This window comes from Vipera berus, assembly GCF_964194415.1.
Source record: "Vipera berus genome assembly, chromosome: 4".
NCBI classification, from domain to species: domain Eukaryota; kingdom Metazoa; phylum Chordata; class Lepidosauria; order Squamata; family Viperidae; genus Vipera; species Vipera berus.
Window position 1 is genome coordinate 82,254,778 of NC_138206.1, and position 16,386 is coordinate 82,271,163.

General features: G+C 42.3%; 1 protein-coding gene across 1 annotated transcript; it reads right to left on the minus strand.

Annotated features, from left to right (window-relative positions):
• Nucleotides 1–2,515: 2,515 nt before the first annotated feature.
• PLCXD1 (phosphatidylinositol specific phospholipase C X domain containing 1) lies at nucleotides 2,516–14,512 on the minus strand (the record flags this gene model as incomplete). The annotated part of the gene is made up of 6 exons (XM_081327308.1): nucleotides 2,516–2,751; nucleotides 3,487–3,670; nucleotides 4,163–4,318; nucleotides 7,949–8,077; nucleotides 8,404–8,540; nucleotides 14,389–14,512. The coding sequence occupies 6 exons, from the start codon at nucleotides 14,510–14,512 to the stop codon at nucleotides 2,516–2,518; spliced, it is 966 nt and encodes a 321-aa protein (XP_081183434.1).
• Between the last annotated feature and the right edge of the window lie 1,874 nt (nucleotides 14,513–16,386).

Consider the following 16,386-nt stretch of genomic DNA (forward strand, 5'->3'; position numbering starts at 1 on the left):
CTTCTTCAGCCCCTGGCCCCTCCAAACATTCCAGAGATGTGCCATCCCCATTGGACGGTCCCAGTTCCAACTCCTCCTCCTCCAAATGAGGTCAAGACTCAAGTGATATGAAGAAAGCATTACTTACTAAAATGCACAACTTCTATTCAAGCATGATTTTGGATGGTGTGATGACTCACAGGCACATCAGGAGGGGATTTGGTCAGTGGCTCCGGGCAGCTGGCTGAGAGCGATTTGAATGAAGTGCACCTGAAACAGGACAACCCTGAGGCTTCAAGTGGGAAAAGCATGCAGCTGCAGCCAGTTAGTGATGAGGAAGAGGAACTGCCTATTCCACCTGATTGGAGAACATGTAGGGCAGAGAAAAGACAGGAGCAGCAAAGGTCACCCTGATTACTCATGAGGAGGTAGCCTCATCCCTCTTGATGGGCTGCACTGTTTAACACAGCAAACAGATGGAGACAACGGTGGGGACATCTTTATTTCTTAGCTGCATGTTTTCTGGTCTTTGTGATTCCTGCCTTGCTTTGGATTGATACTGTGCCTTGATCTGGATCCTTCCTTGTGAACTCTGGACTTTTCCTGCCTTGTGAACCTCTTGTGTTGTGGATTTAGTTTTACCTGGTGGATTTGTCTTATTTGGGAAACTTTCAAGTGCCTTGTGGACTCATTGGCCATTGCTCTGTGGACTAGCATTAGTCTGCTTTTGGCTGGACTTAATTGGGACAGTTCTGGAGTTTTCGTGAAGAAAATTGTCGGGGAACATTAATAAACCTACTAAAGTGCATGTGTGTGAGTGAGCAGGACAGCACAGATGGCAGTCAAACATACTAATTCATAAAAGTTCACCATGTTTCAAAACTCTGTAGATGTTGCACGTTTTGCAGGAAGACCATTTTTTCCATCAAGGATTTAAAAAAAAAACCCCTTATCACATTTTCTACAGTGATCCATACAGTTTTTAAATAAGTACTTAACTGCAGGTTAAAAATATGAGGGAGGTGAATTATTTGCTGTATTACCGTATTTTCCGGCGTATAAGACGACTGGGCGTATAAGACGACCCCCTACATTTCCTGTTAAATTATAGGGTTTGGGCTATACTCGCCGTATAAGAACACCCCTCTTCCAACGCACACCAAATAAAAATTAAAAAACATCAGATTTGATTTTAATATGGTAATTTTAATTCAAATGCTTATGACTTGCAGGTGCTTAGTAGGAAAACTGTCACTTATAAACATAAGGCTGTTTGTCATCAAACATGTAAACATAAAACAGTGCAAGTGGATTAAACTATAATAATAATAATAATAATAATAATAAGAATAAGAAGAAGAAGAAGAAGAAGAAGTTGGAGGGGACCTTGGAGGTCATCTAGTCCAACCCCCTGCTAAGGCAGGAAACCCTATACCATTTCAGACAAATGGCTGTCCAGTCTCTTCTTAAAAACTTCCAGTGTTGGAGCATTCACCACTTCTGGAGGCAGGTTGTTCCACTGGTTAATTGTTCTAACTGTCAGGAAGTTTCTCCTTAGTTCTAGGTTGCTTCTCTCCTTGACTAGTTTCCATCCATTGCTTCTTGTCCTGCTTTCAGGTGCTTTGGAGAATAGCTTGGCTCCCTCTGCCTTGTGGCAGCCCCTGAGATATTGGATCACTGCTATCATGTTACCCCTCACCCTTCTCTTCGTTAAACTACACATACCCAATTCCAGCAACCGTTCCCTATTTTCATAATTCACTTTTTCACTTTTCCTAATTCACTCTAAAGCTTTCCCTGTGCAGAGCCTTAAGTAACACCAGCTGCCTGCAATTAGTGCAGGTTCGCATCCCACCAGGCTCAAGGTTGACTCAGCTTTCCATCCTTCCAAGGTAGGTAAAATGAGGACCCAGATTGTTGGGGGCAATAAGCTGACTTTGTAATAATGCTGCTTGGGGGGGTGGTGAAAGCCCTAATAAACAGGCATATACACAGAATGAAGGCTATTGCTAAGCACATTGATTTGTGCTTTAAATTGTAAGCCACCCTGAGTCTTCAGAGAAGGGCAGGATATAAATGGGATTTAAAAAAAAAAGACCAAATGGGAGATCCGCTCCAGGTTTTCCAGCCAGCCCACCCAGTTCCTGAGTCAAATGTGTCCTTGGAGCTAAGCTGCTGCTCTGGCTGCTGCCTTCCCCACCTGCCTTTCAAGTTGGGATATACTACAGCTGCTCTTCAACTTTAGAAGGAAAGACGCCCAGACCCCAGCCTGTAAAAAATCACAGACTGCAGCTTCTTCTCCAATTGGTTCCGCTTTCCCTGCGCAGAATAAATGGGAGATCCGCTCCAGGTTTTCCAGCCAGCCCTGTCCCTAAATTTTCAGCACCCGGCGTATAAGATGACCCCTGACTTTTGAGAAGATTTTCATGGGTTAAAAAGTAGTCTTATACGCCGGAAACTACGGTATATCCTATTTTATCCTTGCAGTTAGTCCCATCATTTCCTTTCAAAACATGATCAAAATACAATAGCAGAGTTATTGTAAAATCAGTTTTCTATTAAGATTTATCACATTCTCCACAAAATTCTTTTCTATGAAGTCTCCAGCAATGATGTTAATGCAGTCCTTTTTTGATCCAGGTTGCTGTTTCTTTATCCACAAATTTAGGAATGGAAGAGCCTTCTGAGTCATTTTTTTAACAGAACTTTTTATATTTCTCAAAATATATCCTAAATCTGCAGTAAGATTGATTCCTGCGACAAATAATCCATCTGGAAGGAGAAAAACAGGAATAAGAATTGCCATTTGATTCTTGTAACAATTACTAACAATTTTCTAAAGAAGGGAATGTCTCACCCATTTATTTTAGTAGGATATGGTAACTCACTTTATTTGCAAAGCTATATGCATTATGAGTATCCCTCAGATGACTTGCTACTAAGGGGCAGGAAAAATATTATCTTTCTTACATCTTATTTTGGATAAGTCCCAAATTCAGTCTACAAATGTCTGCCTGTGTATCCCCAAATCAACCGAAATTAAAACAAATGTACTGTAACATCCTTGTTACAGTATTCAGTATATCAAATGTTGCTTTGCTCATATTAAAAAAAATTTTATATGCAAAGTATTTTTACATACGGTATATCCATCTAACTGCAAAGATGAGATCACACTTCTGAATAATGTGAAAAATTTGAAACTAATGAATCCCTGTCACTTTTCCTGCTACCTTGTTTCCAGCCAAAAGCATAGGTTGCAGGAAATCTAATCAAATTAGAGTAATATCATTAGGAACAGAGGAACATCTAGTGATCTGATTCAGATCACTAGAGCTACAGTACAGCAAATCCTCATAACTGAAGATTGCTTGGCTTTTGTGGTTTCTGTTGCATCATCACAAAAGCTGGTTGTTGAGTTTTGGTGGATATATGTGGGAATGCTCATGGAGGGGAACTCAGGAGTTGATTCAAGATATACACCATAGATGCAGAAGGGACAAATACCTGGGCGACCACTTTGCTTCCTTTTTGCCAAAAACTCAATAAGCTTTTGTGCTGTATCCTTATTTCCCCACCAGTACGGAATTGCAGGCCACAATTCAATATGTTTTATCAATTGCTCTATTTTGTCATAAGACAAAATAACTTGGTAGCCACTGGACCACATATTCCATAGGGTTGGGACAATCTGAAAGGAAGAATAAGATAATATTTTGTATTCCATTTATTTATATCCTACCTTTATTATTTTTACAAATACCTCAAGGCAGCAAACATATTCAACATACCTTCCTTCTCCTATTTTCCCCACAACAACAACCCTGTGAGGTGAGGTGGGCTGAAAGAGAGTGACTGGCCCAAAGTCACCCAACTGGCTTTTCTAGCTAAGGTAGGACTAGAACTCATAGACTCCCTCTTTCTAGCCTGATGCCTTAACCACTAGACCAAATTGGTTCTGTATTATTTATATAACTTGAGATACATCTGCAATGAACTCTATTGGACAAGTTCTGCAGGGGTCACTCAGTATTACCCAAGAATTGTTCAAATTTTGCCAAGTGTTACATTATCACTTAAAGTTGTATATGATCATTCCACATTCCCCCAATACATTATCTGACCATACCAAAGTTATTTAGTAATCTCATAATCTCAAAACTAAGTTTTCCAAGCAACTCACATTTCTAGGACACAATCTGGAACTGAAGATCTTCTTTATACAGGACACCAAATGATTATGGTGATTCTCATCCAAGCCATCAAAATTTCTGAAAGCTAGAACAACTACCTCCCAAGGATGGTTTTTCAACCATCGTAAAATGTCCCACAGAACAACCTATAAAAAATCAATGTAAGATTGATAAAATGCAGTGTGAGACTTGGCTTTGTGACATGAGGAAAGTGAAGCAACTATAATTGGCCCATTTCTCAATTCTATTGTAACACAGGAAATGTTCATTGTACAGTATATTTCATGTGAACTGGAAACTGGCTATTTGCATATTCATTCCTGTTTGATGTACATAAACTTGTAATGGGTACTGATCATCTAGCAAACCATACAAAATCCAACTAAATGTTACCATAACTATGAAATATTGTCTACGTTGTGCTTCCTAGAAAGCCTAGCTTCAATTTTCATACTATGTTAAAAAAAGCTATCTTTCTTAAAAAGAACATTGTCCAAAGAGACAGAAATAACACTACTCTTTTCCTCCAGAATTGTTAGTGTGCTCTTTAATTCCAGATCCTAATCAGATTGTTGAAATTCTGCAGAATATTCCTGCACAAAACGCTCCTTGACCAATCATTTGGGAGTCACTTTCTTGACTTGATCCTCAAAATCAGTTGTCAAATGTGCTGCAAAATGATTAGCATGCATCCTAACTGCAGTTATTCATGCAGTTATCAAAACCTAGTCCAGCTGAAATCACAACAGGGGGTACTATTTCATGGATCCCTAAATCATTAGGCTAATTCTCTGCAGATCATTGTAAACATCATCTGGCCTCAACAAGATGTATAGTTTGCTTTGGACAAGGAAGGCACCAGTTCTGGGTTATATTTCCAGCAGACTGGCTTGGCAAGAAAAGAGACACTTCCTGTTGGATGGTTTCCACATTTGCTCCAGAAGCTGCATCAGAAGTATTGGCAAAATCAGTCTGCCCCCCTGCACTGGGAGAGATTTACTTGGGATGGTTGATTTCAGTTAGTTGGCTCATTAGGATGATCAATTTGGGTAGCCATTTCATTCTGACAATGCATCAAATCACTGGACATTTGTGGAATTAACAGAGCAGGTAACAAAAAATTTAATTATTGATCTCTAGCAGTAACAGCAATGGGGTAGGATTGGCAATCAAGCTGTCAGATTCTTGACCCTTCATGACTCAACTTGCTTCCTAAGGTAGCCTTGGCAGAAGACAGTGTTTGGTCAAATAAGAATACTTAATGTAAAGAAGAATGAAACCAAAGTATATCAACTGCTGCTTACACAGGCAGAGGTTTAGATTTTTTCATCTCGTGAATTAATGGACTCTTAGCATAGCACCTGGCAGCCTTGAAGTTAAACGTTATTCAGAATTTGCATAAGTTGTTCAAAGCAGCTCTGCTCTGAGGACCACTAGCTCTTAATGTACTTTGCACATTATTTTTAATTTAATTTGATTGGAGTTGGAACCAATTAAGGAAACAAAAATCTTTGTTCCCTGAAGATAGGCCTTGATAAGGGCAGATGCTTCAGACAATAGAGTTGTGAAGTGAGTATTGTTAACTCTCCTTTGCAAATCTGTATTTCAATGTCAATTAAAAAACATTAATTTTTAATTAAGTAGCATAGCTTAAAAATATTTGATTAATGCTGTTTTTAATCCATTTAGATAATACTTTGATGAGAGAGAGAGACCGAGAGAGAGAGAGAGAGACAGACAGACAGACAGACAGAGACACAGAGAGACAGAGACAGAGAGTATTCCAGCCTAGGAATGTTGAAATCTATCAAAAAATAAATTTAAAAACATTGTTCCAAATTGCTTGCACCTAAAAGATACATAAAAAGATGATCAAATGAATTTTGCTAAAGTTAGTCATGTTATTTAGAAGAGTTTATTTTTTTATTAAGTAGGAATTTATGCTATAATTGCTGTTCAGTGCACTGTGGAATTTTAATATTTTTCCAACAATATGTAACTGGATGTGACATGTGGCAGGAATGCTTGAGTCAATATGATCATTTCTGAATCTTTACTAAGCACAAGTCTGTGAGCTGATTCAAGCAGTGGTTATCAGAAAATTCATACCTGAAAAGCTGGCCACTTCCTGACTTAATACATTGAGTTTTATCCAAACAAACTTCCCTTAATGTACATCCTATTGAAATCAATGGGGCAAATTAGTTATGGGTTGATTTGGATTCATTTTAATGGAAGCTACAGTAAGTGAAGTATTGATCCTATCCTATGAAATTTCTAAATCTCATCAATGAAAATCATGTTAAATTCAATTGCATCTTCAAAATTGCTATATCTATGCATAATACTGTAATCACAAATATTCCAGTTCATAAGTAACATGTATTTAATTTTCATAAAGAAACGATTATCAGTTTTAACGGATATAAGCATAGCTAACTTTTCTGGTGTCAGCTATTCCTGTCTCTCTCCAACCTCAATATCAGAAGCCACCATTATTTTGCTGTGAGTTCCCATTAACTTTAATTTTGTCAACATTATATATTTTATCATAATTCTTAGTCATTTAGTGGCTTGGTACTACTTTAAGCCTTCAGAAGATATCATGAGTTGAATAATACAGATAACTCTTCCTGTCATAGAAAAATGGTAACCCAAGGTACATATTTTGAAGCAAACAATCAAGCAAGACAACCTGACTTTCGAACTAGTGAGAGGCTGCTACTACTTGACATACATAAATGTTCTGGTATGTACGTCAAGTAGTAGCGGTTCCAAAGTGAGGTAGTCTTGCTTGATTAAGGATTATTATAAATCTGACATGCCTTTATGTTAGAAAGCTAATCTGGCATTTTCCTACTTCATTTAAGGTAATATTGTAACAAAATGTGCCATCCAATTTTCCAAAATGTTTTCTTTCTTCACAAAATGGTTTCTATTTGTATAACTCAGTCTTGGGATACTTTAAAATTACTTTTGGTAGAGTGTTTTAGTTTACTTTATTCAGTGGTGGGATTCAAATATGTGAACAACCGGTTCTCTGTGTGGATGCCGCTTCAGGAAGTCCATTCTGGGCCTGGGCAACAAAAAATTAGCTACCGGTTCTGCCGAAGTGGTGCAAACTGGCTGAATCCCACCACTGACTTTATTGCTGCAAGATGGTGAGACATGGTATTCAGGACACAATCTATACACTCTAAAAATCACTGTCAGAATTGCAGGAAATTCCTGCTCCCAACATTAGATTCACCATTATGCTTTACTTGGTGTACAAAGCTTTATGTTGGTTCACAATTTTTTTTAAAAAAAATCTAAAAATATCTACAAATAAATCTAAAAATGCCTAATGGAACAAAAATGGGATAAAAATGGCAGGTTTTCATTTCTAGAGTTCCTCAAAAGATATGATGGTGTTGAACAACAAGTCAAACATTCTAAAGTTCAGCATGTCTCAACAATGAGATCATGAAATTCAAAGCTAGTCTCAAAATGGAGATTCTGGACCAAATGCAGTTGTTCATCGTAAAGGTTATCAATATGAGAGATCAATATCTAGCTTTTAGGGACAAAGGAAATTGTTATTTTCTAATTCTGATAAATAAATGACATTAGTCTCCACTCTGCCAGAACAGGAAAAAGAAGCCAGAAGCATATTACTACCAAAAAGCTGGGTTTCCTCACTTCTGCACAGAAGGGACACTACACAACCCACATTGTTTAAATTGTTATTTTACTTAAAACAATGATTTCAATAGAATTCAGTTAAGAAAATGTACCTCTACTTCCACTGTTGTATATAACATATGAACAAAGTATAATTTCATGGAAGGATCATCAGATTTGTGAGCTATTCTAAAATCGAAATACCTAATTCCAGCATCCAATTGTTCCAACACAGTCAGATCCTGAAAAGTTAAAAAAAACCAAAGGTTTCCAAAATGTTTGCAAGAAAGATATATCTAATTAAGTTTCAGTGATATACATTTCATAAATTTTAAACAGTTTCGGGAAGACAGTGGTTTTGGATTGCAGTCTATATGTCTCTGGTAAAACCCATGTTTCTAATACAAAAAAAATGGAACATAGACCACTTTCATCCAAGGATTTTGCTCTTCCTTATGATACCTGTATCATTCTATGTACTGCAGAAATTAAAAAAAGTATAAGCAAATTTAATGTTGTAAAAACAGACCTCCAAAAAGACAAAGTGGAAAGTCCAAAAAATGTTTACCTGTGTTATTGACCATCTCAAAATAATAGGGTGCACTATGCAATGCATATGTTTATCCAGTAATTGCAACAATTTGGATCCATTTGCACTGACTTCTGACTCCTTATCCAGACAATATGTCATTGCATCATGACTACCTATATAGGATTAAAGACAAAGTCAACCTAATTCTAATCATTTGTCAGCCTTTTCAAATTTTACCACTGCACCAGAGTTCACCTCTAAAACTCTTCTTACTCTAATGTAAAACCAGAGAAAACTGATGGCAAAAACAGACCTAGTGGTCCATAAAGTCTGCCCTTTGAGTTATTTTATAATTCCCAGCAAACCATTAAGGATTATTATAAGTAATAAATACAAATAATAAAACTCACCCGAGAGCAAAAGGGTGGCATATGATTAGATAATCATCAAGAAAGGATGACTTCTTTTGTAATGTTAAAGTACCGTATATACTTGAGTATAAGCCGAATTTTTCAGCCCACTTTTTGGGCTGAAAAACTCCACTTCGGCTTATACTCCAGTCAACAAAAAAATTTTACCGAGGACTTGCGCGCGGCCGAGGCTTCGGTGCTTCCCTCCAGAGGAAGAAGGCGCTGGATGCGGCCGGCTCTGCGGGGAAGGGGGAGCGGCGGCGGGGGCGACGGAAAAGCCGCAAAAACGGTAGGAGAGATGCTGACTGGCGGCGGCCTCGGAGGAGGCGGAGGGGGAGGAGGGAGGGAAGGGTGACCGGGCGGGGGAGGGGGGGGTGAGCCAGAAGGAAAAGGGAAAGTCATCCCGCAGAGCGGTTGCGAAAAGAGGGAGGAGATAAGCCAGCCCGGTACCTGGATCCGCTTCCTGTGTCTCCTCTGCTCTGCCATGATGTCCCCGTTTTGGTCTCCTGGTGACGTGGGGCTGAGCCGGAAAAGGGGGAGGGGGAGACCGAGGGAGGGAGGAAAGAAGAGAGAGAGAGAGACGAGCTAGCGTCAGCCAGCGGTGTCACGCGGGGCAGCAAGCCATTAGGAGCCCTTGGGGAGGCAGCGCAGTCTGGCCGCTGGGCTTGTGTGTGTGTGTGTGTCCCATCTGCAAAGCTTCCGAGGAAGGAGAAGCGGGATACTGGTTGGGGGGGGGAGCGGCAAAAGCGGGGGGGGGGGGAGAGAGAAACGGCTCCGCCTTTGGTTCCCCCTCCTAAAGCACAGGGGCGCTAGAGAAAGTTTGGAGTTGGGTAAGGAAGCGCAAAATTCAGGAAGAAAAGCGGGGCGGCGGGCAAACGGGAGACCTGTACAAGGGGGAAGGGGAACTCTCTGCTGTGTGTGTGTGTGTGTGTGTGTTTGTGTGTGTGTGTGGCCCATCTGCAAAGCTGCCGAGGAAGGAGAAGCAGGATACTGGTTGGGGGGGGAGCGGCAAAAGCGGGGGGGGGGGAGAGAGAAACGGCTCCACCTTTGGTTCCCCCTCCTAAAGCACAGGGGCACTAGAGAAAGTTTGGAGTTGGGTAAGGAAGCGCAAAATTCAGGAAGAAAAGCGGGGCGGCAGGCAAACGGGAGACCTGTACAAGGGGGAAGGGGAACTCTCTGCTTTGTGTGTGTGTGTGTGTGTGTGTGTGTGTGTCCCATCTGCAAAGCTGCCGAGGAAGGAGAAGCAGGATACTGGTTGGGGGGGGAGCGGCAAAAGCGGGGGGGGGGGGAGAGAGAAACGGCTCCGCCTTTGGTTCCCCCTCCTAAAGCACAGGGGCGCTAGAGAAAGTTTGGAGTTGGGTAAGGAAGCGCAAAATTCAGGAAGAAAAGCGGGGCGGCAGGCAAACGGGAGACCTGTACAAGGGGGAAGGGGAACTCTCTGCTTTGTGTGTGTGTGTGTGTGTGTGTGTGTGTGTGTGTGTGTGGCCCATCTGCAAAGCTGCCGAGGAAGGAGAAGTGGAGGAGGCAGTGGCGGCGGAGGCGGCCGCAGCACCGGCAGCCTTCCGCTTTTGCCGCTTTTGTGTGTGCGTGTGTGTGTGTCCCATCTGCAAAGCTGCCGGGGAAGGAGACACACAAAGACACACAAAAGCGGCAAAAGCGGAAGGCTGCCGGTGCTGCGGCCGCCGCCGCCACTGCCTCCTCCATTTCTCCTTCCTCGGCAGCTTTGCAGATGGGACACACACACACACGCACACACAAAAGCGGCAAAAGCGGAAGACTGCCGGTGCTGCGGCCGCCTCCGCCGCCGCCACTGCCTCCTCCACCCAACCAGTATCCCGCTTCTCCTTCCTCGGCAGCTTTGCAGATGGGACACACACACACACACACACACACACACACAGACACACACACAAAGCAGAGAGTTCCCCTTCCCCCTTGTACAGGTCTCCCGTTCGCCCGCCGCCCCGCTTTTCTTCCTGAATTTTGCCCTTCCTTACCCAACTCCAAACTTTCTCTAGCGCCCCTGTGCTTTAGGAGGGGGAACCAAAGGCGGAGCCGTTTCTCTCTCCCCCCCCCGCTTTTGCCGCTCCCCCCCAACCAGTATCCTGCTTCTCCTTCCTCGGAAGCTTTGCAGATGGGACACACACACACACACACACACACGCACACACAAAAGCGGCAAAAGCGGGGGGGGGGGAGAAAGAAACACCTTGTTCTCTCGTCTCAGCGGAGACTTGTTTCGGGGGATCCAGCCTCTGTCACCCCCTTCTCTCAGCTGGGCAGCTGACAGAAAGGGGCGGCAGAAGCTGCATCCCCCGAAAGAAGTCTTCGCCGAGAAAATGGGCGCTGAGATTTTCTCGGCGAAGACTCACCTTCTCCCGTTCATCACATTCTTCGGTAAAGAGATTCACTCGATCCATGGTTTCAAGGTTGGGGTAGAGAAATCCCGGTTTGTTTCAAGAAACCGGGGTGGTTTATGAGCCTATAGATTTTAGACTTTGCATCTTGTTTTGCTTCCTCGGTTCCCACGAAGCCCGAAATTCTTTTTTCCCCCCTCTGGTTTCTGCCCAACTGTCAACTCGTGGTAAAACAAACAAACAGAAAGCCCCCCCCCTCTCTCTCTCTCTCTCTCTAACGAATTGAACAGGCACCCAAGCTATCAGGTGATGGCGTTCACGCTTGGGTGTTTGCGCGGATCAGAAACGGAAGGAGAAATTCATTTCTGCTTGCAATTCACTATCTCGGTCATCCCTGAGAGAAGAGAGCTTTTAAAGAAGCAGCTGCAAAATTCGTTCATCCTCATCCTCTTCCTCTTCCTCATCCTCATCCTCTCTCTCTCTCTCTCTCTCTCTCTCTCTCTCTCTCTCTCTCTCTCTCTCTGTGTGTGTGTGTGTGTGTGTGTGTGGTGTGTTATCTCGAACCAGATGGGATGGCAAAGTCAAATGGAAATGGGGATCTTGCAGATCTTGCCCTGCCTTTCACCCCACGGTTACCTTCTGTTCTTGATGAGCTCACGAGTGCTCAAGGACAAAATAGGGCAGGGCAGAGCCGGCAGTTAAAAATAGGATGCAGATAAAAGGAAAGGTAAGGAGGGGTTCAGGTTGAGAGGAGAGGCTGCATAGCCTTAGTGTAACTCCTGTTTGGGCTGACTGGGTTGCCTCCGATGGGCTCTGACAGTGGAACAGAATGGAATAGAAAATATGGAATGGAATGGAACAGAACGTAGAACAGAACAGAACAGAATAGAATAGAATAGAATAGAATAGAATAGAATAGAATAGAATAGAATAGAATAGAATAGAATAGAATAGAATAGAATAGAATAGAATAGAATAGAATAGAATAGAATAGAAATATAGAAAGTGAATGGAATAGAATAGAATAGAATAGAAATATAGAAAGTGAATAGAATAGAATAGAATAGAATAGAATAGAATAGAATAGAATAGAATAGAATAGAATAGAATAGAATAGAAATATAGAAAGTGAATAGAATAGAATAGAATAGAATAGAATAGAAATATAGAAAGTGAATGGAATAGAATAGAATAGAATAGAAATATAGAAAGTGAATAGAATAGAATAGAATAGAATAGAATAGAATAGAATAGAATAGAATAGAATAGAATAGAAATATAGAAAGTGAATAGAATAGAATAGAATAGAATAGAATTATAGAAAGTGAATAGAATAGAATAGAATAGAATAGAAATATAGAAAGTGAATAGAATAGAATAGAATAGAATAGAATAGAATAGAATAGAATAGAATAGAATAGAATAGAATAGAATAGAATAGAATAGAATAGAATAGAGCTGGAAGGGACCTTGGAGGTCTTCTAGTCTAGCCCCTTGCTCAAGCAGGAGGACCTATACCAGTGGTGGTGAACCTATGGCACGCCTGCCAGAGGTGGCACTCAGAGCCCTCTCTGTTGGCACGTGCGCCACCACCGCTGCCAGCAGCAGGTCCTTGTCGGTTGGTGGACTGGAAGAAAAGGGAGGGGGAAGCATTTTACATGCGTGCATGCGCGCACGGGGCCACGAGCAGGCACATGCTGCAAAGGGGGCGGGGCTAGTGCCTGCGTGATACTCACTAGCCCAGCCCCGTTCTCACGTGGTGCGGTGCCTTGTATCTGCACCCTGCGGCGCGGCGGTTGGCATTTTTGTGCCTTGCGGTACGGTGGCCCATTTTTTGCTCCCCCTTTTTTTCGTGCCAGAGGCGGCACTCAGAGGCGCCTCCCTGTCCCCTCCCCCGAGGGCACCAGAATGCCGATGCTGCCTTGGCACTTTGTGATAAACAAGTGGGTTTTGGCTTGCGGTTTGGGCACTCTGTCTCTAAAAGTTTCGCCACCACTGACCGATACCATCTCAGACAGGTGAATGTCCAGTCTCTTCTTAAAAACCTCCAGTGATGGAGCACTCTTGATTTCTGGTGGCAAGCTGTTCCACTGGGCAGCTGAGAGAAAGGGGCGGCAGAAGCTGCATCCCCCGAAAGAAGTCTTCGCCGAGAAAATGGGCGCTGAGACGCCTCATTCTCTCGCTCAGCGGAGACTTCTTTCGCGAGATCCAGCCTCTGCCGTGCTGCACCGAGAGAACAGCAAGCCGCCCCATTCTCTCGGCAGAGCACTCCACCGCCCCATTCTCTCGGCGGCTTGCCACCCCGTTCTCTCATCTCAGCAGAGACGTCTTTCGGGGGATCCAGCCTCCAGCTGCTGCATTTCCCAGCCTCGGCTTATACTCGAGTCAATAACTTTTACCAGTTTTTTGGGGTAAAATTGGGGGTCTCGGCTTATACTCGAGTCGGCTTATACTCAAGTATATACGGTAAGATAAAACACACTTCTCTTTATGAAAACAATCCTTCTTTAATCTCTGTATCAAATATGGTAAGTGCTACCTAAGAACCCCCTGGATGGATCAAATGTGCTGTACTTCTGGCACCAGTCATCTTTTGGGAGTTGTATGGTGCAGGGATTTGTTTTAGTGTGATCTTCCTGGGTTCTTCTTTAATGTATATTTTGAAGCATTGTCCCAATGGAAACGATTTTCACCACACCTTAATTTAGAGATTGATAGGACTTGGTTGGGGTAACCATTAGAGCAACTTTTATTTCATAGGGTTCAGTTAAAGCTATCCTGGGAAGTCTTATGCATTTCTTTAAATCAGGGTTTGTGGAGGTTGGGAAACTAAACTAAAAATGCTCTATCTGATTCTCATATTCAATGGAATGAATGATATATCCCACCCACTAGATGGGTTGCCAGTACAGACTGAGCAAGGAAAAGAGAAAAACTTTGTGTGGTCTTGGTGATTTTTTTCTTCAAGGGGTGTTTTAAAGCTTGGATTCCACTAAAACCCTTTTATTTTGGATTATTTTTGACACAATAGAATGTTCTAAAGCTCTGAAGTTAGCGCAGATGTATCTGTGGCACTGGGCAAATACATCCTTTATTTCTACACTTTTTGAAGAGATATGTTGCAAAGATGCTAAGAAGCTGAAAATGCTAACCATGTTTGTTTATGTTATGTTATGTTTTATGTTATGTTATGTTATGTTATATGTTTAAACAATTCTTTCCAATTATTCAAAAACTGTTTCAAAATGCCTTACCTGGTAATGACAAATTAGAGAGAGGTACAGCCCAAAGACTTTCTGGTAAATCAGACATCCACTGATCAGCTTCACTGCCCAGGTTAATGGATTTCTTTTTTGGCTCTTTCTTCCTTTTTTCCATTTTGAATAATGTCCTAGAAAAAAGTCTAATTCAAGAATAGGTTTTAACTCTGTTCTGCAGATGCAAACTTAATTCACTCAGTATCCTCACACATCTCCCATCCTGATGACATTCTCAAAATCCTTCAAAACCTGGCTATTCTCCCAAAGACTTGAACTGGAATAACTGTAACTGCAAGTGTTTTTCTTGCTGTGCATGGCTTTCTCTTCTGGGTGTACATAATCTATTTCTCAGATTCTTGTTTCTTGAGTAGTGCAAGTTACTCAAAATAGCTACACACACACACACACACACACACAGAGAGAGAGAGAGAGAGAGAGAGAGAGAGAGAGAGAGAGAGAGGTATTTTGAAGTTATGACAAACCTACCCAGATTTACGTACAACCTATTTTCAAAATTACAATGACTGCACACAGACACACCTGCAGTCATATGATTGCATTTGGGGCACTTGTCATTTTACCTTTTATGGACATTTGCAGCACCCCACGCTCATGTGATCTCAATTTGCAATTTCTTTTGCCTGTTTCCAATGTTTACTTCTGATTTTGGCAAAAAATATGCTCATTTGGGTATATGGATTCGCTCAACAACTGCAGCATTCATTTTTAAACTGAGCTGTTTGTAATTACAACTGCAAAAAATGATGAACAAATAAGGTACAGTCACATAATGCCTTGAGTTATGACCACAACTGTAATTCTGAGTTACTGGACTGTGAGAAGTGAGCCCCCCAGAGAAGGAAATATTAAAAGGGCAGAAAAATATATTTCCTAAAAGGATCTTAAAGAGGCAGAAAGCATGCCCAGTTTTCTTAAAAGCCCCAAGTCTCCCTTCCCCAAACAAGTCTGCAGGAATGCAGATGTGATAATCTTGTCAGAAAGACTGGAATCAGAAACTGGGATTAAGAAGAAAGATCCCTAGAATCAACACGAAAAGTCTAAGAGTCATCAGCCGCAGCCTCAGGGAAGCAGGATATGACCTTTGGGGCATAATAGCATTAACCACCACCATCAGAATACCAGAAAGGCACACTCAGACTCATGTCAAAGTTCATGCCACAGGAACTACTCCAAAGAAAGGGCTCAAGAAGGTATAAAAACCCACTCCCTACATGTGCTCTCTCTCTTTTTTCCAGAGCCATCTTCCTGTCTGGCTCCCCTCTTCAATAAACTGCAATCTTCTTTCTAAAGCAGTCGCCATGTTGTTTATCCCCGGCTTGGACTGAACCATGATGAAGACTTTTCCTGCAACAATTTGGCACCCAGGATGGGACTCCAAGCTAACCTCTACAATGGACTGAGACTGGTAAGCCCCATCTTGCCAGCAGCAGACCCCTTGTGTCTGTGGATGGGTTTCCCAGGCCCTGCCCATGTGAAGCCAGGGTAGTAAAGGGAGTTTTGAGTTTGAGCTCAAGGGCTGCTTTGGAAAGAAGGTGAAGGTGAGTACCTCTAAATTTTAACTTTAAAGCCCAGGGGAGTGACAGAAATGTGTGTATGTCTCTCTTTGTGTGAGTGAGAAGACCCTTTTTTCCCCCAATCACATTTGGATTTTGCTCCCTCTGGTGTTTCCTAACCACAGAAAGGATCTGTTCAAGTGGCAGACCCTGGAAATCATGGGGGTTTGGGCAGAGTGCAGGACCTTTTGTTAAGGAAAAGGGAGAGGCTGTATGCAAATGGAATGAGTGAATGAGAGAATTGGATTTGGGCAACCGGCTGGTAAGGCCCTGTAAGCAAAGCCCATCTGTAGGAGGGGCTCATAGTAGTGCACAAAGCACAGGTCCTCCCAGACTCCTCCTGAGTCTGAAAACTGAAGGTAGTAAGGTAGGAGGCTGCGTACCTGTTGGAGCTGAAAGCGGCAGGTCCTCCCCAGAA